Source organism: Aspergillus thermomutatus (genome assembly GCF_002237265.1).
Source record: "Aspergillus thermomutatus strain HMR AF 39 chromosome Unknown NODE_59, whole genome shotgun sequence".
NCBI lineage: Eukaryota > Fungi > Ascomycota > Eurotiomycetes > Eurotiales > Aspergillaceae > Aspergillus > Aspergillus thermomutatus.
Genome location: NW_020798108.1, coordinates 62,872 through 86,340, shown reverse-complemented (window position 1 = coordinate 86,340; position 23,469 = coordinate 62,872). Strand labels below are relative to the sequence as shown.

General features: G+C 50.0%; 6 protein-coding genes across 6 annotated transcripts; 3 read left to right on the top strand and 3 right to left on the bottom strand.

Moving 5' to 3' along the window:
* Positions 1 to 79: 79 nt before the first annotated feature.
* On the bottom strand, positions 80 to 3,955 carry CDV56_107563 (putative translation regulator (Cya5); the record flags this gene model as incomplete). The annotated part of the gene is made up of 1 exon (XM_026761182.1): positions 80 to 3,955. The coding sequence occupies one exon, from the start codon at positions 3,953 to 3,955 to the stop codon at positions 80 to 82; it is 3,876 nt and encodes a 1,291-aa protein (XP_026615721.1).
* Positions 3,956 to 4,470: 515 nt separating this feature from the next.
* CDV56_107457 (signal recognition particle subunit SRP68) lies at positions 4,471 to 6,438 on the top strand (the record flags this gene model as incomplete). Its single annotated transcript, XM_026761076.1, has 3 exons — positions 4,471 to 4,661; positions 4,736 to 5,875; positions 5,934 to 6,438. 3 exons carry the CDS (start codon positions 4,471 to 4,473, stop codon positions 6,436 to 6,438), a joined length of 1,836 nt encoding a protein of 611 aa, XP_026615720.1.
* A 1,890-nt stretch (positions 6,439 to 8,328) lies between these two features.
* On the top strand, positions 8,329 to 10,135 carry erg5 (C-22 sterol desaturase erg5; the record flags this gene model as incomplete). Its single annotated transcript, XM_026760898.1, has 4 exons — positions 8,329 to 8,488; positions 8,571 to 8,721; positions 8,798 to 10,046; positions 10,100 to 10,135. The coding sequence occupies 4 exons, from the start codon at positions 8,329 to 8,331 to the stop codon at positions 10,133 to 10,135; spliced, it is 1,596 nt and encodes a 531-aa protein (XP_026615719.1).
* Positions 10,136 to 11,393: 1,258 nt separating this feature from the next.
* On the top strand, positions 11,394 to 12,158 carry CDV56_107191 (rhodanese-like domain-containing protein; the record flags this gene model as incomplete). Its single annotated transcript, XM_026760810.1, has 2 exons — positions 11,394 to 11,669; positions 11,760 to 12,158. 2 exons carry the CDS (start codon positions 11,394 to 11,396, stop codon positions 12,156 to 12,158), a joined length of 675 nt encoding a protein of 224 aa, XP_026615718.1.
* A 628-nt stretch (positions 12,159 to 12,786) lies between these two features.
* CDV56_107003 (putative mitochondrial translation initiation factor IF-2) lies at positions 12,787 to 16,133 on the bottom strand (the record flags this gene model as incomplete). Its single annotated transcript, XM_026760622.1, has 3 exons — positions 12,787 to 13,030; positions 13,086 to 15,607; positions 15,684 to 16,133. 3 exons carry the CDS (start codon positions 16,131 to 16,133, stop codon positions 12,787 to 12,789), a joined length of 3,216 nt encoding a protein of 1,071 aa, XP_026615717.1.
* Positions 16,134 to 16,871: 738 nt separating this feature from the next.
* Positions 16,872 to 20,951, bottom strand: thtA (the record flags this gene model as incomplete). Its single annotated transcript, XM_026760358.1, has 5 exons — positions 16,872 to 18,317; positions 18,372 to 18,550; positions 18,611 to 20,174; positions 20,234 to 20,348; positions 20,398 to 20,951. 5 exons carry the CDS (start codon positions 20,949 to 20,951, stop codon positions 16,872 to 16,874), a joined length of 3,858 nt encoding a protein of 1,285 aa, XP_026615716.1.
* Between the last annotated feature and the right edge of the window lie 2,518 nt (positions 20,952 to 23,469).

The window sequence follows — 23,469 nt, the reverse complement described above, 5'->3', positions numbered from 1 at the left end:
TCTATATATCTATAAGTAGTAATATACAATTATAAGTTCTGATATACAAGATTGACCAAAGCGGGGTAGGTAAAAAATCCTATACATCCTGCTCCATACCACTGTTGTGTAGCTCGTGCTCTGGCTGGCCTTGATGCCCAGTAGGCGGTTTTTCTTCTTCTCTCCCGTCTGCAGCTTCTGGCGTATCTTCGTCTGGGTATGGCAAATCGTCCATCAAGGGAGACATATCCGTTTCATCGCGTTCATCGATTGTAACGCGGTGTTCATTGTCCAGCAATTCTTCGTTCGCTTCTAGCACAGCGCGTCTGGATCCAAGGAGCGCCTCTGCCTCGATATCGAACTGGTCCTGGGGGTCGATGCTCTTGGTGCCATGTATGGACACGTCTTCAGGAAGAGATTCCGTCTTGACACCAGGAGCGTTTGTGCCGCCGGGTGCTTCTTCGTGGATCACACCTGGCTGGGACCGCGCGCTGGCTGAAGCATTTTCCTCTTTGTTCGCTTCCATCGCTGACTGCTCAACCGCTGTTGGAGACCTTGGTTTGCCACCAACACCAAGGATACCGCCAGTCCACACAAAAGGATCACGGTCTCCAGAGTCTCCCTTCCTGTCACCTTGCTCCTGACGACGCCGAAGTAACACTCCTTGGAACTTCTCACGAAGGTATGGCATGTCCGCAATGGCTGCAATAGTTTTAGGCGCAACTTTGTAGAGAGTCCCCACCTCTAATCCTCCGTCAAAAATACTCCTTTCCCGGAAGGCATGTAAGGCGGACGCCAGATAGACCATCGAGATATATGTAGGTTGCATGAAGTCAGGCTGGATTTTGCTCCAGTAGCGTCGGGATTCTTTGCCGAGCATGTTAGGAGGTTTCGCACGTCTCGGGTTCTCCATGACATCAATGGTTGAAGGCACGCCAGGCGGTTTCACTCCATAACCCCGGCGAAGATTATTCCATCCAGGAAAATTAGGCATGAACTTGCGCTCAAAGACAGTGAACGCCTCAACCTGATCAGAAGGCTTGTCAGAAGAGGCCAGCATCTGCACGAATGTAGACCAGTTGAAAGTTGTCAGAGAAAACCCTGCTTTCTGTACCTCTGCTACGACTTGAGGTATCCTCCAGGTCTCATTCCGATATGCCAATGATCGCATGTACAGGGAGAGGGGTCGCGACAGCAGAAATCGACATGCCGGCAAGATTGATGGCTGCGTTAAAGCAAGTACGCCCGGCTTGTCCAACCTTAGGAGCACTTCCTTGTGAGAGTTGGCAGGGGTTGGTATTGGATAACGGGGTCGCTCAGTCTCTTCAGCACGTGGCAAGCGATCAGACAGACATTCATCAAGGTCAGGCTGAGTGGCCATCTTGATGACACGGGGAAACGTGATTTTCCAACATTCTTCAACCTTCTTATATTGCTCTGCTTTCAAATGAGCAAGCATCAGTGCAGAAACGAGACGGAGAGGCGCCACATCATAGGCGTGCCGTGCATCAACGGGAGATTGCCTGCTGCTGAGAAATTGATCGAAGAGCTCTCCGACCCTCTCAGAAACTCCCCGGGTGCCATATGCTGTGATGAGATATTCATAGTACATAGCGGGGAAGGCTTGGGTGATGGGTAGTCTCCCCGCGCCGGGCAACGGTTGTTTTGACGCCATGTTGGTTCTGTCGAAATCGGCGATTGTCTCGGCAAGGAATCTTTCCGCGTTCTCTAACCGAACACCGGCACCACTTACTGCCCGCCCACCGGTTTTGATAAGTTCCAAATCACGTTGGAGCTGGCTTTTGAGAACGAGAAGCCGCGAACTGAATCCAGGACGGTTGAAACGTTCTTTGATCTCGCGAAAAATGATGTGCACCATGTCTCGATTCCGATCTTTCACATAGCCATACAAGATGATAGCATAGTGAAATTCTGTGGCGTACATGCGATTGCTCCGATGAAGTGTTCTTAGAATTCGGCGCGCGGAATCGGTCTGCCCTATGAGCACCAAGCTGAGCATGAGAGCCGCATATGTCATGGAGTCAGGTTGTACTCCAGCCGAATCCATGCGGGAACGTATTCTTGAGATAGACTCCAAGTCCATGCGAAATGCATGATTCCAAAGCAGCACGTTCCACATCCTCACTCGAGACCCTTTGACATTTAGACCAAGGCAGGTCTCAGCAACACTCTCAGCCATTTCAAGCTCCTGATTGTTACAATAGGCTTCAACGATTGTATCCAGCAATGGCGCAGTGATCCGCACAGGGCTTTTCTTCGCTAATGCGAGCAACTCACGGACAGTGTCAATATCACCTCTGTTTGCACAGAGTCCCATCAGCGTTCCGAAAGTATGAGAGTTAGGCTGGACACCCTCCTCCAGCATTTTGTCAAAGGTAGCGAAGGCTCCTCCGAAGTCATCTGCATTGGCATACGCAGTGAGGAGGATGTTCCAACATACAGTGTTCTGCTTCAGACCGAATTCTTTCGATATTCTCTCGAACTGGCGACGCGTCGCCATTACATCTCCAACCCGCGCATGGACGTAGAGGAGCGGGGTCAGAAGCCTTCGACTCAAGGGCTTCCCGTGATGTATCACAAGCTGTTCAAAGACGCTGTCGGTATTTTCCACATCCCCGGCTCTTGAAAACACAATGAGCGCGTTTTTGTACGCGTCAATGGATGGCTGGCCGTAGAAATGGGTATATTCCTCCAGGAAATAATGTACTCCAGTTGTGATGTCGAAATGGGCCAAAGTCCGCAAAAAGCCACCCAGAAGATCTGCTGGAGGCACCTCCTGTTCCATCTGCCAGCGAAGGTTACGGTACACCACAATGGACTTCGTGAATGTAGAACGAACGTCGGAGGACTGGAGGGTCCGAATGAGACCGAAATAGTGTTCCGCCGTGAGAAACCCCAGGAGATTATACTCCCTTAATAGAAGAAGGATATTATCTGTTGATACCACTGCGACTTGGGGATTTGAAAAAGCATAGTCCAGCAGAAACCGGACAAGACCACTCCAAGACCTCGAGGTCTTCCGACTCTGCAATACTCCGGCGAGATCGAGAAGTTTCATCGGAAGGCTAGAGCCATCCAGCTGAGAAGCGACCGCACTCAGCAGCACCTTCTCCGAGGATGGCGGCCGCGAATTCCAAAATTCCTCGGCAGAGTCCCATTGTGTTTTATTGACAAAATGCGAAAAAGCGAGGGCCCAACAAGGAATACCTCGGCCTCTGCTTTTCGCGTCTCCATAAACTCTGCTCATCTCATTAGGCTGTCCAACAGCCAAGTAAGACTTTGCCATGTACAGATAGTCGTCGGCGGAACGATCATCAGCAGAGATTTCCTCGTATAACCTCTGAGCCCGTCGATGGTCGAGGAGCTCTGATGAGCTACTCAAGCGCGCCAACAACGCCGCATTCGCATCGATGGGTTGGTCAGCTCTCACATAGAGCCCCCACGCCTTGTCATAGTTTCCTCCTTTGGTGTCATTGAGAAGTGACAGAAGCTCTTGTTTGGCTCGTCTGCGATCAAATTCATTCACCCTCCTGTCAAAAATATCCACCACTGGTTTATCTAGATCGACAGGCTCGTAGAGACTCGCAGCCTCCGATGTGTAAGCCCTGGTGAGAGCAGGTATCGGCTTCTTCTTCCGTCGCAGGGCAAGTCTCCGGGGCGAGCGTAACAAGAGCGATGCAGCAAATTCCTGGGTACGTGGAGGATACAGAAAATCGAGAACCGGGGTCCATGTATCGGTATTTGCTTGACTCGCCTTCGAAGTGACAGAGGTTATCGAATCCTGGTGGTCTGATGTTTTATCGGGCGAATGTGACCGATTGACAGCGTCCGCAGTTGTCCCATTTCTCTGCCTGAAATGAGGATACCACGATCTCCGACCCCGAAGTGCCCCCTTGGAATCCCGGAAGAAACGCCGACCTGCGTTCTCAAGGCATCCGGCAGCCCGTTCCAGCATTACCTTGAAAAATCGCGGTGCCAAACCCTGATATCACCGATTCTCGACTGCAGAGCGTAACATATCGGTATCAATCCCTTCAAGAAATTGAGGGAAACGACAAGGTACCCGATCTTTCGAGTCTTCGCAAAGCTCCCAGCTGAACGATAGGTGCTCCAGAATGATTGAACGATGCAGGAAGGTCGAAAAATTGCCACCGACAAGGTTCCTGAGGCGAATAAAGGGAAATCAATCGTTTATCCGTATTTTCGATCGTGTCGGTTGTATCAAATGTGGGTTTAGTCTATTTTGTAAGTGATATGATGTGGTGCTTGTAGCAGACGAAATTTTGACGGGTCTTGCATATGAGCTTAGACGATGCAGCAAAAGATGTTCCCGCGAAATCAGCCGGGCATTCGTTTGGCCGAGATCTGACCACGCCCGCCAACCCGCACTCTTTGGACTCTCCACGTTGATTCCAAGCGACCACAATTCCGGACCACTTCCGTTTGTGTGGTAGCCTGCTTTCAATAAATATGGAGATTACGGATTTTATTTTCAAACAGAGAGAGGACGTTCTCCTCGCCGGAGACTATAACGCTTACCGGGCGCACACAACACGCAAGTTGCACAAACTCCGCAAGAAGCTCGGTCAGACTACTCCTAAAGGTCGTAAATATACTGCCAAACCTCCCGTCAGTGCAGAGGATATTAGCAGTAATGTGGCGTATGTGTCCTTCAATATGCTTGGTCGTGGGTAAAGAAATAATGCTCAATCATACTGACGGATCTATCCTCAAGATACGTACATATCCTTCTTCTCAGCTCCGAGCGGGCTTGGGCACAAGCAATGCACATGAAATCCACGCACTCAGCCGACCCTTCAGCGAAAGGAATAGCAGGTTCAGCCAGGCGTCATATTGTGTCTCGTCTGAATAAAGCATCCGTCTACTCTCAGCAATTGGTCCTTCTGGTGGAGGACCAAACAATTTCTGGTGCTACTGATACCGACATCCTTGAAGCCCGTGCTTACCTTGCTTCACTTTTGGGGGCCCTATATTTGGAGAAGCGGAAGTGGGAACAATGCATTCAGAGCTATGCTATCTCGAGGGTTATCTATACGACTCTAGGTCAGGAGGACAGAAAAGATGCCTTCCGGGATCTTCTCACTGGCACTGTTGATCCCAGCATCAGATACGCAGCCTATCAGATGAAGCTTCCCCGGTCGAAGCCTCTGTCCTCTTTGGCGATCCAGTTTTTCCCATCAGATGCAAACATTAGGTCGGAAGTGGAAAGAGTGGATCCCGATTGTCTCAAGGAGGATGGTGCAGGGACGAGAAAGACTGCCGACGGAGAGATCCAGCAACTTCCTGAGAGTATCACTTGGAGGTCGCGGACTGTTGCTCTGGAAGATGCTGCAATCTCGCAAGCTCTTGCTTCTGCGGCTGCGGCAGAGTCGCGTCTCAAGTCTTGGCTTGCAGATGCGGAAGGGAAGTCGGCTTCGTCAAAAGACAAAGCTGCCGCCTATGATAGTGTTATTATTGCCAGCCAGGACGCAGTCGACGCTACTAAGACTGCCATCGATGATCTAGCTAATGAAGGTGTGGATCCTAGCGATAAGAGAATGCAAAGCTTGCAAATCACTCGTACCGCGGTCAACTATGCCTTGGTGGGATGGAGAATCGGACGTAACCGAGTTTTGTGCGGTGCTAACGACGGCATGACCTCCGAAACTGACAACACCAAAGGGGTCAAAAGGGGAAAGGACGCGAGTCGGGAAGAATCGACCGGGAAGAAGTTGACACGGCTACGGGAAAAGGTTGTGCTATATGACTCAGTCTTGCAGAGCATCGAGTTCATCCTGGAGTTACCTGGTGTTGCTGCGGACTCCACGTTTGTGCAAGAGCTGGAGGCGAAACGCTGCTACTTCCGTGCTTTGAGGTATGAATATCCAATCTTGCTGGTCATTACAATTCAGTCTAACGTGGCAATTCTACAGATGTTTGTCTATTGCACGGTCTCACTCCTACCTTGGAAACTCGAAGAACGCTCTTGCGCTCTACTCGCAAGCGCTGCAGCTCACCACCCAGTCGACAGCGTCTGACCAGTCGTCTCAACTGTCAAACGAGCCTTTAAGGCTGGATGTCTCGCGCAGCCAGGTTCAAGATCTCGGTTCGATCTTGCAAGGTCTTGTCGCACAGTACCGTGGTCTCGTCACCTTGGAGAAGATGGCAGCCGAAGGACCTCAGACAGAAAACCAGCGCCCAGTGATAGAGCGCCTGCACGAGTTTTCTGGTGATAAAGTGGATTTGAGCAACCTCGTCCCCTATCCGCCTAAAATGCAGCCCATTCCGGTCAAGCCACTCTTCCTCGATGTGGCATGGAATTACATCGACTACCCTCGAGAAGGTGCAGACGCTCAGGAAGAGGCCCACGCCCCCGTGGAATCGGGAACAGAGGAGAAGAAGGGAGGACGACGTGGCTGGTTTGGGTTTGGGCGCTGATATAAGGGCTCACTTCCTGAATATCGTTGTTTTCCTTCGGCGCTTGATCACCAAGTGCTTAGAAGAACACATCTGGATACTATTTGCCTAGTCATCAGTGCTATGAAGAGCATTTGAAATGATGAAACCCATGCAGCGACCAGTGCTATGGATGAGATTCTATCATAGAAGTCGAGATAATCTACCGTATAAAGTAATGGTGTTACGTTTAACTCTTCGCTATCCCTTGCGTAGGAGCCCGAGGCTCTCAGCTGATGCCTTAGGTGTCTTTTAAGTACGGAGTCTGTGAACACGTGCTCCGGAAACCTAACAGCCGGATCAGCTGTTAAATCATTGAACCGAGTCGACTTTGGAACCTGGTGACGAAGATCACCCGAAATACGGACCCCAAATGCTCCCTTCTGCAAGGGCCTAGAGTTGGATTTTATTGGACCTGATTGCTATCGTATGAGTGTCGATTGGACAAAAACTCCTGGCCGTACTACTTACTACCTTAGACAACCTTACCTAGGTACCTAGATATGGCGAACTTTCAGGGAGCCTTGCACCTTATTGCATTTGGGGGCGATTTATCCGTACTTAGGTCAATACATTCCAGTATTATTGGTCTGTATCATGAAGTGCTTACAGATACAGTTGGATCTTCCCGTCATGAAGTCAATTCACGTTTGGAAGTTTCGAACAATGGTCAAGTTTAGGTTCTCGAAAAGTCTTGCCCTCGTCAAATCCCAATAGTATTCCCCCGATAGTTACTATCTAGATAAGCTTTGCTAGTTTTAGGTGGATCTCAATGCAACTCAATTTGTACTGTTAGTCTGTTACTGTCTTGACTCTTCCATGACTCTTGAGTCTTGAGTGAGGTTCACGGCATGACTGTATGGGCTGGGTGGCACGTGCTCTGGCCCGTTTATATCAACTGGTAGGTCAACCGCCAAAGGGCGCTGAAGACGAATTTCGGCCTTTACTACGGAGTACGGAGTAGGATACCAGGCCTTGAATATCTAGCCAGATCCTCCCCACCAGATTTGCGATGTCAATGTACTCGCAAGTCGCAGAGAGCGAACAATCAGGGCCAAGGGTCATAGCGTGACCTAGCAGCTGCTAGGGTGTGTTATGCTTAAGGTAACTCAAGGACCTCCGCGTACTTTGATTCCATTTTTTTGCAGAGGTTATTTCATACGGAATACTCCGTACCTGTAATTTCATACGGAATACTCCGTACCTGTACGGAGTACAGATATTGAAATATGATACAAATACGCCATGCCAGTAAGGTATTGAGCTGATACCTATTGTAGGTTAGAACAGTACCTACTATTGGTTCTATAAAAGAAACGATCATCTTGGCGTAATTCGCCAACGGCTGGGGACTTTAGCCTTCACAGACTCGTATTTATGATTGGTTTGCGGATCATTTACAGTCTCAGGGGTAAAGCAAAAAAGCAAAAAAGACAAAACATGGTGATTTGATGATACTACTCCGTACTATTGGCGACCTCGCTTTGCATGAGGCGTCTCCAAAATTTTTCCTCCCTTTTGTCGACGAGGATTATGATCCATGTCTACCAGGCAGTCCCAGATTACCTACCTACCCAGGTACCTAGGTCCTTTCCGTATTTTTGATATTTTCAATCATCTCTATCCGTAGGTACCAATATATCTGACTCGTTCAGAGGAAACTGCATATCTGGTCGCTTAGGCCTCGCCGTACCGGGAACCGTCCTATCCGCAGTGTCTAATTTCCCTAGCAGCATATTAGTATTATTTTTCCCCTCCCGCGCATTTATTAATAATTTATGAGAACTGCATCTCCCTGAATTTTTGGCTGTGAAGCCATCTCCCTCCTCCATCCTTCCACTAGAGCGTGCTATTCGCGCTTGATTGTCCGAGATGGCCAACATCAACGGGAGCTTTGTCTCCCCTTCGGCTGATGCCACAATCTCTCCTCAGCTCTTTTACAACGCGGACTTTCTCCCTGCAGTTCTCAATGGTTTCACTTTCTGGAAGGCTTTGGCGACTTTGTTCTTCGCAGCTGTTATCTATGACCAGCGTAAGCAGGACCCGATTTGTCTCCGTTTCAATGCGACGCGCACATGGTATAGGGCGAAGTGGCTGATTTGCACCGGATACAGTGCGATACTTTTATCTCAAGGGCTCCATTGTTGGACCGACCTTCAAATTGCCTTTTATGGGACCTTTCCTCCAGTCTGTGAACCCCAAGTTTCACGAATACAAGGCAAAATGGGACAGCGGCGAGTTGAGCTGCGTTTCCGTCTTCCACAAGTAAGATATCACCCTGGATGAGAAATTGCGTTTTTCTCCTTTGCCTGTGCTTGTTTCTGACAGCTTTGCCTTGTAGGTTCGTCGTCATTGCGTCCACTCGCGACATGTCGCGCAAGATCTTTAATTCGCCCGCTTACGTCAAGCCTTGCGTGGTAGACATCGCGCACAAGCTCCTGGGCCCGGACAACTGGGTGTTTCTGGATGGCAAGGACCACGTTGAGTTCCGAAAGGGATTAAACGGACTCTTCACACGCTCCGCTCTTTCTTCCTACCTCCCCGTCATGGATGAATGTTATAATAAGTACTACAAGCATTTCCTGGAGAAGTCCAAGGCTAGCGATTACAAGCCCGAGCCTTGGATGCCTGAGTTCCGTGAGCTCATGTGTGCGGTCTCTTGCCGCACCTTCGTCGGTCACTATATGACTGACGCAGCCATCAAGAAGATTGCGGATGACTACTACATGATTACGGCCGCTTTGGAGCTGGTCAACTTCCCTTTCATTCTCCCCTTCACCAAGGCCTGGTACGGCAAGAAGGCGTCGGATATGGTTCTCGAGGAGTTTTCGAATTGTGCTGCCAAGAGCAAGGCTCATATGGCTGCCGGTGGAGAGGTCACTTGTATCATGGACGCATGGGTCAAGGCACAGCAGGATTCTGCCAAATACAACGAGAAGATTGCCAAGGGTGTCCCTGTCGAAGACTCCGAGAAGCCTTCTCACCTGCTCCGTGAGTTCACAGACTATGAGATCGCCCAGACTGTTTTCACTTTGTTGTTCGCATCGCAGGACGCCACCAGCGCGGCTTGCACCTGGTTGTTCCAGCTCATGGCCGATCGTCCCGACGTTCTTGACAAGGTCCGGGAAGAGAACTTACGCGTGCGCAACGGCGATATCAATGCTCCTCTCACTATGGATCTGGTCGACGAGATGAAGTACACTCGTGCCGTCGTCAAGGAGACTCTGCGTTACCGCCCTCCCGTTATCATGGTTCCCTACCTGGTCAAGAAGGATTTCCCCATTACCGACTCCATCACCGTCTCGAAGGGTTCAATGATCATTCCATCGGTGTGGCCTGCCACCCACGACCCAGAGGCGTACCCTAACCCTGACTCTTTCAACCCCGACCGCTGGATCACTGGCGATGCCGAAAAGCACCCCAAGAACTTTTTGGTTTTTGGCACCGGTCCCCACTATTGCCTGGGTCAAACATATGCTCAGCTGAATTTGATTGCAATGATTGGAAAGGCCAGTCTGGAAATGGATTGGAAACACTCCACAACTCCTCAGTCTGAGGATATCAAGGTGTTCGCCACTATTTTCCCTGAGGTATGATCTTTTCTCCATTTTCCTGTCTACCATGCACTCTAACTCTGTTTTAGGACGATTGCCACCTCACATTCCGTCCCCGCGTGTGATCTCTCTCATCTCTCAGGTGATCTAGCCTTGACATCTTGGTCCACGCCGTAAGCAACACTATGCGTTCGCTTGCATTCTGCGAAGCACGAACGGCCAATCGATGATCATCCGGCGTCTATTTCTATCCTGGAGATAGAGTGATGAGGACATTTTTATTCCATTCGATTTTTCTATTGTTCCATACAAAAGGTCACTGGGTCTATCAATTGCGGAAGAATGACTGGAATGGAGATGTTCAGCATTCTTCTTGACGAACCATGCTTATCCCAGGGCTCAAGAAGTCCCGAAGGTATATGATTTGACGCGATTCATGCGGAATCGTCTGCTTCAGTCAAAAAGCTGAAGCAATGGCATCTTTAGATTATGCTACTTAGTAATATTAATTCCCAGACTCTTCGTTCTTGTCATGTTCGGTTTCGAGTGCTCTTGTGCTCGAGGCGTGTTTGGTTGTAAATAGATTTAGTCTACATATGTATAGGTTTCTCTTGTCAATTCTGATTGTATTTTTTCCTGACCACTGCGATTCCAGTAGCCTGCTTAGCATGGTACTAGGCGCCATGGATGATCAGCTGTGCAGCGAGCTACCTGGAGATGAGGATTAATCCGACAGCCACTGATTGTTTCAATATCGAAGCAAGTGTATAAGTAATCTCCCATATTAAGTTGGGCCTGCTGTTTTGATACTGCTGCTAGCTTTGGAGATTCTTTCATCTGCTTTTCGTCTTATGTACACTTTACGTTTGTGTTGGTAGCCTTGCACAAGGTACCTAGAATTGACAGTATATATCATCGGTTGCATGGTAAAGCGAATTCAACACCGTCGACGGAGACGACATGTAGAGATTCTGCCACAAGACAGCAGCAAGCAGAACAACGCAAGCATTTTCCTAGGGAAATGATGATTATAAAGACCGGAAATCAAGTCGAATGCTGTGATGCCTACAACAATTCATTGAGCTGAGCGAGATTCTGGGTCCGAAGCGGGAAGCGGTGATCTTGCGGAAGATTGACATCACCCACCGAAGCCGCCGCAAGAGGGCCGAGCTATCTCACACATCTGGATATCCATCTGCGTGAGTCAACCTGGGAGTGAATTTATTGTCTCGTCGGTAAGCTTATATTGATTTCTCCGAGATTTTCCCTTGTCCTTTGGATATGCACGAATCCCCAAGCGAAGAACCACTGCAGTGAACTTCTCTTCTCGGCGCGGAGAACCATCGCTAACGGCCCATCTCAAGACAATAGACCGCTACAATCATGGCCTCAATCCTCTCAATCCGGCGCCCCGTCGCCGCTCTCGCAGCGCGTACTGCAACGCAAACCCCGCAGAAGGCTGGCTCCCGCGCTGCCGTAACGACCTTTCTGTCCTCACCAGCAAGCCCCCGAAGCTACTCTCCAGCGCCGAGGCCGCAAACCGCAAGGCTGGCGCTCGCATCGAACAACATCCAGCAGCGTCTATCACACCAGCAGCAGACCATCCGCCGCTTCAACTCCGCTACAGCCCCGTCGCTCCGAAGCTGGAAGTTCGAAGACGTATGCCCCTCCCACTTTCGGACTCATCTACCTACCTCAACAACCAGTTCATCACCAGACTCAATGCTAACAACATGAATCGTGCAACAGATCAACGCCGCCCTCCCATCCGACCCTAACGGCCCCCCATCACCCCCAGCAACCCCGCAAAGGAAACTCATCCTCGTTGACGTCCGCGAGCCAAACGAACTCACCTCCACCGGTATCATCCCCACCGCCGTAGCCGTCCCGCTGGCCTCTCAGCCCGATGCGCTCTTTCTGACGCCTGACGAGTTCGAGACCCGCTTTGGGTTCCCTAAGCCCGGGGTCCAGGAAGAGGGACATATCGTCTTCTACTGCAAGGCGGGCGTGAGGGCGAAAACGGCAGCGCAGTTGGCTATGCAGGCGGGGTATGACCCGGACAGAATCGGTGTCTATGAGGGGAGTTGGTTGGACTGGGCCGATAAAGGTGGGAAAGTGGAGAAGTGGGAGGGGGGCGAACATGAGTAGGGTGCGGTATGTAGTAGTAGTACTTGGGTCCATCGTTTCCGAGACTTCTAGCGATGTTATGTACTTGGGGTTATCCAATACTGATATAGTGGCTCTGATGAGCTGTCGACCAATCCGCGAGCGATTGACTACTGACCGGATATTGTTGCGATGGAGGCACTAGGAGGGAGTTCGTATCTATTGATACTACAGGATTCTGTTTGGGGATAAGATACATAAATCAGAGGGGAATTCATTCGAAATGGAAATATCATTATAACAGAACATGACAAGATACAGACCACATCAACTCATGTCATATACAGGCATATCTCGCTTTTGGGCAATCACAGTCATGGTCAAATCTTCATGCAAGTCTAGCACTTTTTGACTTTTTTTCTTCCTGCGGAGATCATTGCGCTTCGTTGACGAGGTAAAATCAAAGCCTCCTCAAATTGAGGAAGCAGAGGCTATTTGTTCACAAGTACAAGTAGCCTCCTTTGAAAACCCATCTCGAACCTGCTGCCCACAATGGTGCCGTCTGTGCCCGTAGTTGCCATCTCACCGTGCCCGATACCTTCAAGCAATCAGGAGCATGTGGCGATTGTGGGCTTCCAGCAGGCGACCGTCACACCTCGGACGAATTGAATCAAGGAATATCAAACACGGGCTTGAGCTTCTTGACGAGAGCCCATTCCTCCATCGATACGTCGGAACGGTAGAACTCCTTGAGGGTGTCGATACTGGCACGGGAGATGTGCGAGTAGAGGGTGTCCTTCTCTTCCAATTGACGGCCGTACATAGGCTGGTTGGCTCCTTCGATCTTGACAGCGACGGAAGGTTGGCCCTTCTTGCAAACCTGGATAGGCTTGTGGTCACGCTCAATTGACACACTACATAGACTTGGTTAGCAATAGGAATGTCAAATCAGGGTCAAAGTAAACTTACACTCTGCCGAGGTCGATGATCTCCTTAGCACCCGTAGTGGGGTTGGTCTTCACAGCAGAAATTGGCGTGTGCATTCTCAAGCTGCCTTCAATAACATCCAGACCAATGACGATGGGGTCTTTCTTGTTGAAAACAGCAACGGGCCTGAGCACACAAGGGAAGACAGCGAGGAGCTTGGCCTCTTCCTTTCTCTTCTCGGTCAACTCTGCCATGTGCTTGGTGAAGTCATCAAACAGGTGGTAGATAATGTCGGCCGTGAAGATCTTGACGCCAACTTCTTCTGCGTAAGCAGCAGCTTCCTTGTCCACCTTGACGTCGAAGCAAAGCATGACGGCGTACTCCTTCGCCTTTTCCAACATGGTACCACACATCATCACATCACGTTTGTAGACAGGACCGATGGAAATGTTGGCAACAGGAATCTTGGAGACACGCAGGAACTCAAGCAGAGCCTCAAGAGAACCGAGAGTAGAAGCCTGGACACTGACACCACGCTGGTCACGAGAAACCTTGCTCAGCAGATTCTCCAGATCGGACATGACTTCTTCCTCAATATCCTCCTCGTCGTCGTCAGGTCCAACAACCATCAACCGCGAACCGGCGATGGCATGCTCGAGGTCGTTCGCAGCGATCTTGACACCAAGAGCGGCCTTGACCTCCTTGTTGTGAACATATTGCGACTTGAGACGAAGTTCCTTAAGGGGAGCTGGTGTCAGCAATGCTCGAATATTCGTTGCTATAGGGCCGTTTAGACCGCAGAGCACGATTCGATCACCCTCACGGAGGATACCGTTCGAAAGAACAACGTCAATGGTTGTACCAAGACCCTCGATGACCTTGACCTCGAGAACAGTACATTCAACTTCGGACAGGTACATGAGCGAGTTGGTCATACGCTCCTGAGTCAGGGTGGTCAACAGCTTCAGCATGTCGGGAATACCTTCACCGGTGTGAGCGGAAGTGGGAACCAGGGAGACATTGCGGGCCATAGACTTGTTCTCGTAGTAGAGCTCGGCGTTGAAACCTTGCTCGGCGAAGAGAACCTTCGTGCGCTCAAGGCGGGTGCGGAATTCGTTCTGAACACCCTTGCTCTGCATGGCTAAACTGTCCTGAAAGCCGTTGTTGTCGATCTTCTTCCAGCCATAGAGACGGTCAATCTTGTTCAGGGCAACAATGAAAGGAGTCTTGCGATCCCGAAGCAATCTCATGGACTCCAAAGTCTGAGGCTCGAGACCGTGCATGATATCGACAACCAGAATGGCGATATTACAGAGAGATGAACCTCTCGAACGCAAGTTGGAGAAAGACTCGTGACCAGGAGTATCGATGACCAGCAAACCAGGAATCTTGAACTCAAACTTGCCGTCCTTGTTCACCACAGCGGTCTTCTGGCGCAAAGCGTCCACGGGGAAGTATGTAGCACCAATCTGCTGGGTAATACCACCGGCTTCGCCCTCTTGCACGTTCGTCTGTCGGATCTTGTCCAGTAACTTGGTTTTACCGGTATCGACGTGTCCAAGAATACAGCAGATGGGAGAACGCAGATTGTCCTTTGAACGAGCGGCCAATGCTTCCTCATGCTGTTTCTTCCTCCGCTCGGCAGCTTCAGCCTTTCTTTGAGCGATAGCCTTCTGCGCCGCGGACTGCTCCTCGTCTTCCGAGTCAGATTCCGAATCTTCCTCTGAATCTTCCTCGGATTCAGACTCAAGCTCCTCGGCCTTCTTTTGGGGTGCAGCTGCGGGCTTGGCTGCGCCGTTTGTGGCTGGCTTCTCCTCCTCGTCCTCCGAAGGAGCATCCCAGCTGTCCTTCACGTCTTCTTCGGCGTCAGCAGCCTTCTCCCAGTCATCCAATTCGCTCTCCTCGTCAGCAACAGCAGCAGTAGTAGCGGCGGCCGCGGCGGCAGCCTCAGCCTCAGCCTTAGCCTTCTTCTCTTCTTCCTCCTTTCTGCGTCGTTCCTCCTCAGCCTCGCGTTGAGCGCGAGCACGGGCAGCAGCAGCTTCAAGGTCCTCCTCTTGCTTCTTGGGACCCTTCCTCTTTCTGTTGTCATACACGGGCTTCTTCTTCTCAATTCCCTGCTCCTCGAGACCAGCAACCTTACCCACACCGGCTGCAAGCATCTGCTTCATGCGAAGTTCATTGCGCTCCTTAGCTTCCTTCTGGGCCTTGGTGAGAAGCTTTCCTTCTCTTCGGAGCTGCTCCTTCTTTTCCCTCTCCTTCTCCTTCTTCCGCTGGCGAGCCTCTTCCCTCTTCTTCTCTTCCTCGGCTTCCCGGCGCAGTCTCTCCTCCTCCGCGGCCTTTTCTTCAGCTAGACGTCGCTCTTCCTCCTCACGTTGTTTTCGGAGAGCCTCCTGTTGCTTCTGAATAGCGGCCAGATGGGCGGGGAGCTTCTTCTTCTTGCCAGGTGCCTCAGGAGCGGCCGCAGCAGGTGTAGGAGCAGCAGCGGCGGGCGCTGCCTCTTCTATCTTCTCAGCCTTGGCAGGCTGGGCCTTGGGCTCGGGGGCAGTGCCCTTCTTCTTTGCGGCCTGTAAAAAAATCGTAGATCAGCACCGTACTCAAACGCCTTGCAAGGGACAATAGTGCACCAGACATGGGACATACCTGCTCCCTCTTACGCTGCTTCTCTCTCTCCTTCTTTTCCCTCTCCTTCTCCTTCTTACTCTTCACGCGGAACTCGCCATCTCCTTCAGGTTCAGCCGGGGCCGAAGGTGTAGCCTTACCAGTCTTCTGGCTCTTCTTTCCGGCGAAAACGTCCTCCTCGTCGAAGGTACCTTCCTCAGGCTGCTTGTTGGAGAAATCTGCATCCCCGTTCGCCTGCTCTGTCGCATCCTCGCCCTCGACGAAATCGTTGATCGGCTTCCCCTTCTTGGCCTTCTTGTTCTTATTCTTTCTCAGAGCAGCGAGGAGACCGCCACCCATGCCATCCTCTTCGGGAGCGGCGTCCGCAGGAGTCTCCTCCTGAGGCTGCTCACTGACGGGGGCAATACTTTCTCCCAGCTCGGCCTCCCAGTCGTCATCCTGCTTTCTGTTTCCCTTCTTCTTTGGCGCCATTTTCTAAGTTGGAATGATAGGAGCGATCGGTCTAGTGAATGCGATGAATCGATAAAAATTCGCCTAGATGCCTCGAAAGTTAGTATAAAGGCGATTTTTCTTTGTTGCAATAATCGTAAACGAGCTGTGGCGGGCACACGAACAATATCGAAGTCTCCGGGCTGCGATCCGCGGCAACCAATAAAATCAGATCAAGAGGAGCGGCGGCGAAAAAAAAGGCCAGCCTGAAATCTCCTCAACAATAGGAGTGAAAAAGAGAGACGGCGTGAAAGGTACAGAAAACCACTTTTTCCCCCCTCTTCTGGTGGTTGATTAAACTCGAGCGGCGGAAGCACGGTCGGTGCTCTTGGGGAAATAAGAATTTTGGGTTCGTTTGGTGGGGACTTGAGTTATGCGAGTCGAATCGCCGCCAGTTGGTGGCACAAGACGGGCATTATTAGTAGTACACGGCTACCACTACTCGCCACCATCAATGACAGCCAGTAGAGCATAGATACACTTTGTCTCTGAAGTTCGAGTCCTTTTTTATTCAAGACTAAAACAATTTGATTTACTCAGAACTTTCTTAAAGGTGCTATGTTGGAATATATCTATGCTGTTCCTATATCGAACCACGAGAATGCGTCCATTGCTACTAATACACAAAGGAGATGATTAGCGCTCTCCCAACAATCCAAGAAAGACCATCGCTGCATGCATTGAATCTATCATCTCTTAAATTCTGAAGCACTGTTCAATTCAGAATTCCACGTGAAGAGCCTTCTCCAACCATCTCATAACATTTTCGACTTGGTCAGGGGATTCTCCCAGCAGATCGTTGGACAGCTCAGTGAATCGCTCCAGGGTGGCTTGAGCAGTGCCGTTTTCTGGGGAGGCTGCGTCTTCAAAGTCCTGGGCCGTCAACATTTTAGTCAAATAATCCGAACCACGCATCACAAGGCGACTTAGTATGTCACCGTCGATGTGCATGTGTGAAGGTTGGGGCTCTGCGACACCATTCGTCACCGGGTTGCGTCTTCGTTTCCTCTTGGGTGTGAAAGGGCATAGTATTGGATCTCTTATACAGAGATTCTGAAGCAGACGTAGTAAGCGCCACTCTTTCTCTTTTAGGGTTAGAAACCGGTATGCTATTCCATTCATGGCGGTGCCGTAGTACGCCTGGGATGAGGGAGACAATGGGGATGGTTTGGATCCTGAGCTGAGCTTCATCACGGATGAGGGAAGATGTGCTTCACAGAGCGCAACCGGCATCATCTTGTCGTTGTCCGTAATACCGTTCTCTGAAAGTATGCTGACTCTGCCGCCTCTGCTACTGGTGATCGTCAAATTAGACCCACTACCAATATGGATATGAGAGAGCCCGTCATGCTTCTGACGATCGTAAGCATGGAGCAACAACTTGTCTTCGGAGGATTTGAGCACCATCAGCGACTCCCTCGATGTCGACATGTATACATAAGGTTCATGGCAGCTCAAGGAAATCGCTGGGGAAAGCATTGGGTACCTCGCTGCTCGAACCCGACGCGTCTGTGACAGCTTGGGCTCCAATGGTACGATCTCATGACCCGTCGAGACCATCAATGTGAAATCACCGTATGGAGCAATCGAGTAAACAGGACTCTCAAATTTATGGATATATTTCACCGAGCATTCAATCCTAGACGAGTCGGACGAGCTGCGGGACGCTTGTAGAAAAACGACTCGTCCCCGTTCTTGCTGCTGTTTTCTAGCTGTTCCGATGACAATGAAGTGGTATTCTTCATCGCCTTTCTTAGGTGTCCATTCCAAGATACAACTGATTTTTTCTCCAGCCGCTCCGTAAGGTCTCCATGCCGGATAATCATCCTCAGAGACGTCAACGGACTTTGAGACCCCGTGTTGCGTATCCGGCTCCACGAACTCAATGAAAGGCCGAGTCAGTCGTCTGATTGGATCAGCTTCGGTATCGAGTTCGGTCCGAGTGTACACGACAATCAGGCTTCTCAGATAGTTGGAATAAGCTAGCTTGCTCGCACTTCCTGGTAGATCGATCCTTCGAGGAACTGTCTTCATTGCGTGATCCAGCGTGCAAATCAAAAGCTGACCATCGGCGATGCAGAACAGGGTGTCGGATTCGCCATCGATGTTTGGGTCAATGATCTTTGCCATGGCAAAACTGTGGACGTTGCCTGGATGATACGCCGGCTACAAAAAGGTCAGGCGAAGCAGTGAGATTTGAAGATGGAAATGTAGTCTTACGTTATTTTGATCGGTGACCCATATCCTTTGCAAGTGAAGATTAGGGTCTAATACGCCGTCTTTCCGCGGACACGACGCCTGCCAGAACCCACGTCCACAGGTCAACAAAGCGAAGTGTCCCCTGCTTTGTATTTTGACAGAAGTATTGCCAATTCGGCGGGGGCTCGCTTGTTTGACCTCTAAAAAACAAGATACGCCTATTAGCGAAGCTCTGAGATTCAATGTCAGATTCAGCATACCAATTGCATATTCCTTGTCACCATGGCCTAACGTCATCTCAAAAGGGACCAGAATACCACTTCTTAACCCACAGAGTACTGTGTACTTCTCTGAAGGTCCATCAGTGTCGATCGCGAGCACAGCAAGACTCTCGATTGCTTTCGATAGATCGTCCCCGTTTTTCACCTCAACGGAGACTTCCGACAGGAGCGTGGTTGAGTCTTTGAAGCTGTAGATCAAGACTTTCCCATTGCCTGTGCCGACAAAGATGAGAGGAAAGGCGCCCAAAACCTCAACGACAATGCAAACAGGTTCATAAGGTAATTGTAAAGGCTGACCAATCTCGGATAAGTTAAGTTGGTCCTGGGAAATGTTAATCCTCTTGAGAGAGAGGTGCATCTCATGTTGTGTTCGAACAGCAGACACAATTAGTGATGCTGAGCTGTGGACCGCAGCAACAGCAACACTTTGGTCAGCGCCAAACTCAAAGCGAGACCTCACAGTGGGCTCATTCGCTGTACCGAGAAGAATCGCCTTCTCAGTAATTTGGATGAGTACGCCGGAGCTGGTGCATCCGGCTGCCAAGGTCTGGGTACTAAATTCCAGCCCAGAATCTGCTTCGTCGATAGCACACATCTCTTCCCCGAAGTCTGCAGACAGATAGAGAAGTAGAGAGGAGACGGGATCGGAGATTAACATGTAGACACCCCCATTCACGTCATCCGACATTGTCCAAATATCCCTCGTGCCTGACAACTCTTCCAGAGAGACGACCAAGCCAATCTGCGCCTCCAAGCCGTACCGAAGTTCGACTATTGCACCTCGCGCATAGGAGGACGCGGAGCACACAAATAATCGGTCTCTGGCTGTGTCTGAGGCTGATGAGTCTTGGTCAGAGCTCACAATGACGGAATCCGTAACTGGGGACCAGTTGATGAATTTTTGGACACATCGAGGTTGGTCACGAGCCTTTTGAACAAAAAGGCCACCGTCTCCTGTGGTTCCAGCGGCCAAAAGAAGGTCTCCACCTTCATGACCAATATCGAGGATATCAAACGCAGCATCGACGTCGCAGCAGAGTTGTCCCAGATGTGCTTGATTTTCCAGCTCACCTTCGTTGCCGATCCCCAGGTAAAAGACCCTACCATCCTCACGGCAAAGGTAAATATCGTCGTGTCTCTGGTTATATGACCAATTGCGCAATGGCCTTGCCCAACGCGTCCAAAGGGGTGCTTTTTGAGATTCGCGATCAGGAATAGGGAGAGGGTACCGGCTGGCCTGTCTTCGTGGATCAAGCCTATTCTTGTAGACGGCCATCGAAGTCGTTGTAATTAGCATAAAGGATGACGTCTTGGTCAATGGAATTAACATCGTGGGTAACGTGTCTTCAGGTGGAAGGAACCTCTTTGTAATTCTTGGAGACACTTGTCGTATCGTCTCGTCTGCATGCCATTCATAGCAGATAGCTTGCGTCACCTGATCCTGTGAAACCAAGAGCAACAGGATGATTTTGTCACCATCTTCGGCTTTCGGGTACAAAAACTCCATGAACAGGATGTCGCCTTCTACACGGAAGAAGCGTTCCTATAGAAGTCGTGCTGCGGTGAGTATCCGGAATGACTATCGAGCGCTGGATTGCATACCTCTGTGATGGGATCCAATTGGCCCGAAGCCATCTGTGACTGGAGAACTGGCGGCTTCTTCAACATGAACACTCCAAAATAATCGGCTGAAGCACTAACTGCTACCGCACGGGACCTTTTGAATCCGTTAGATGGGTAGTTCCATGTACAGTGGGAAGACTTACCGTGGCTCCACCGCGATGTTTCGGCCAAATCTCTCAAATGTACTGACATCATTTGGCAGGGGTCGATGATGGTGAATGAAATGGCCGCTCGTTGACGAAAAATATAGGAAGACGAGTTCTCTCGATGCAAGACTGAGAACCAGTATTTGTGGTGGCAGCTCTTGCCGCGATCCAGGATCCATGACAGCTGCTTTGCTGGCTGCCAGCTTCATCTGGGCCTCCCAAGGTAATTCTGTGCTCACATTGATGACCTTCGCTGCCATGATGTAAGCATCGAAATCAGATTTTGAATTGACATCTTCCAAGTGGACGCCAGATAGCGCTTCTTTGATTTGTATGTGCCTTTCGCCAACAAAGACAACATCGTTTTGGTGCTTGCTTCTCAAGCGCGCTGGCAGAATCAATTGGATGATGGGGCTGGAGACCAGCGTCTGAGAGAGCAGCCCGACCATGGGTTTCGTACTTGATGGCCCTTCTTGCTCTATATCCATTTGATCCATATCCTGTCGTTTGCCAGGAGCATCAAAACCTTGATCAAACAGTGGAAGGGACATTGTGACTCGACAAAATTCTCAATGACAACAATACTGGCAGTAATATAGAGGCGAATGGAAGACGAACACAAAAAGCTAAGTCTTGCACAGGATTTAGAAGTCAAGTATGTGCCTTTGTTCACGAGCCAAAGTAGTCTCGGTGCCTGGTCCCATTTTGAGTCCGCTAGGGAAACTTGGAACAGTCACGGTATGGCAATTCCGCAACTTGTGGAGTAAGCAGATAACTTTGGTGATATGGCAGAATAATCATCGCCAGGCAGCAGCCCGCATAGAATATTTTATCTGAGCGACAAGTCAGGAAGACTTCGGCCAGGTGAGGAGGGGCATGAGGTGACAGGGAACACACTTACAGTGTAGCAAAACTATAGGTGTTTAGCAATAACACCTTCACTTGTACTTTCGGGTCCTAAGTGACTGATGAAATCGACCAGGGAAGTTTGACGAAAGACCTTTGAAGGGACTGCAACTGTGACTCAGATGATGCTTGCAGCAATACAATTGCAACTATCAATTTGCCGAAGAATAATAATTAGTATCTTGTTCTATGCCCCTCCTTGTAGTTGCACCACTATTGTGGCTTGTACGGAAGAACCCGGCGTTTCTGCTCTTTCCACAGCTAAGCCAGGGCTCAACTCGTAATAGCATTGACCAGAATCGATGTCAATATCTCTTGAGATGGAGGATTTAATAGGATATTGACGGTTCTACTTTCGTCAAAGCTCAGCAATAGGTGATTGTTCCCTTTCCTTCTTTGGGCGGTGGATGGTTCAATCAAATCACGGGATATCGTCCGATGATGGTGGCCTGAGGCCTGCAAGTTTGCCATTTCTGGCTGTGCGCATCAACTTTTAGAAGCTCTGCTGCTCCTACATTGATTGCTGTCTTCAGAGACGTGCTTGTCGCTGTTTATAATCTTATGGAAGGATCGCTTGGTGTTGACCCAGAATCACTAAAGTAAATATCCTCGCTCATGGCAATGTTCCGTTTTCAATTCAGGAGGCTCATCTTTATTGCGTAATACCCAGCCTGTCTTAATCGTCCACCAGGCAGGACACTACGCAAAAAGTGCCCTTTTTCTTCTCTTGGCAGGCATTTGATGCCACAAGCCTGTCTCAATCTGCGGAGACATGAGATTTTGTGCCTCGAGTTAAGGAGCGAGCTATCATCCATCCATTTGCCAAAATGGATGACTCTTTCAAGACACAGCCAAAAGGAACCTTGGACGAAAAGCAAGAAATACCTAAAAACAATCCTCCAGGAAAGTTGTTGGATTCAGACAATGAGGATATCGCTCATCGGTCCAAGAAAGAGGAAGCAATTCGAAAAGCATGCGATTTGCGCGATTTCGATGCACTCGTCTCCTTTGCGACCTCAGAGGGGGGTCTTCTGAACGATGATCTCAGGCGATCAGCCTGTAAGTTGCTGGTCAACGGATTGAAAATGTCTTGGTAACATCGAACTAGGGCCCATTCTTCTTCGAAGCGACAGAGATGTACAAGGCTCAGATTTCGCGTCTTGGGAAGACCTGCCTTCGCATGGAGATGAAGGCCAGGTCCAACTGGACGTAAATCGTTCATTTGTGTACTATCCTCAATGTACAACTCTCAGGACCTGCAAATTCTCGCTATCATTGGCTGAATATATTTATAGGCGCTGAGGATGAACTGTTGCTGAAGAAGGACGAATTATCAATCCTCATAAGGAAAGTACTTCGGAAGTACCCGATGCTTTGTTACTTCCAGGGGTACCATGATATCGTACAAGTTCTACTTCTGGTACTTGGTGAAAAGGAGGCTGCCCCAGCTGTGACCAATATCTCCCTGTTCCGAATTAGGGACTACATGCTGCCGTCTCTCTCCCCTGCGCTGAAGCATTTGCAGCTTATTCCAGCGATCATCGAGAAAGCTGATCCAGCCTTGCGGGAGCACCTCGGAGGCATAAAACCATTCTTTGCCCTTGCAGCAACACTCACACTGTATGCCCATGATATCCAAGAGTACAGCGACATTGCACGGCTGTTTGATTTCCTCTTGGCTACGGAGCCTGTCGTTTCTATCTACCTCTTCGCAGCGATCATACTCTCACGCAAGGAGGAGCTGCTGGAGATTCCTGCAGACGAACCTGAGATGTTGCACTTTACTCTCTCAAAATTACCACAGCCTCTTGATCTGGATAGTCTCATATCGAGCGCCATGCAACTGTTCAATGATTACCCACCGGAGCTTTTGCCTTTCGGGGCTTGGAAGAGGATCTCTCAGCACAGTGTGCTCAAGACTTCACGGGACCCATTCAGTAAGCAAACCAGGGACGAAGCGATACGACTGTTCGAAAAACAAATACGACAGCTGCATAACGAGGAACTAAGAGAAAAGGCCCTCAATTTTTTGTGGCATCACAAGAGGACGATTGGGTCGATGGCAGTTGCCATCTTCATTGGAGCCGTGTCTGTCTGGATCCGAAAGAAAGGGTTCGATACGCCCCTGTGGTCGTATTTCGCTGGATTGAAAATGACTTTCCA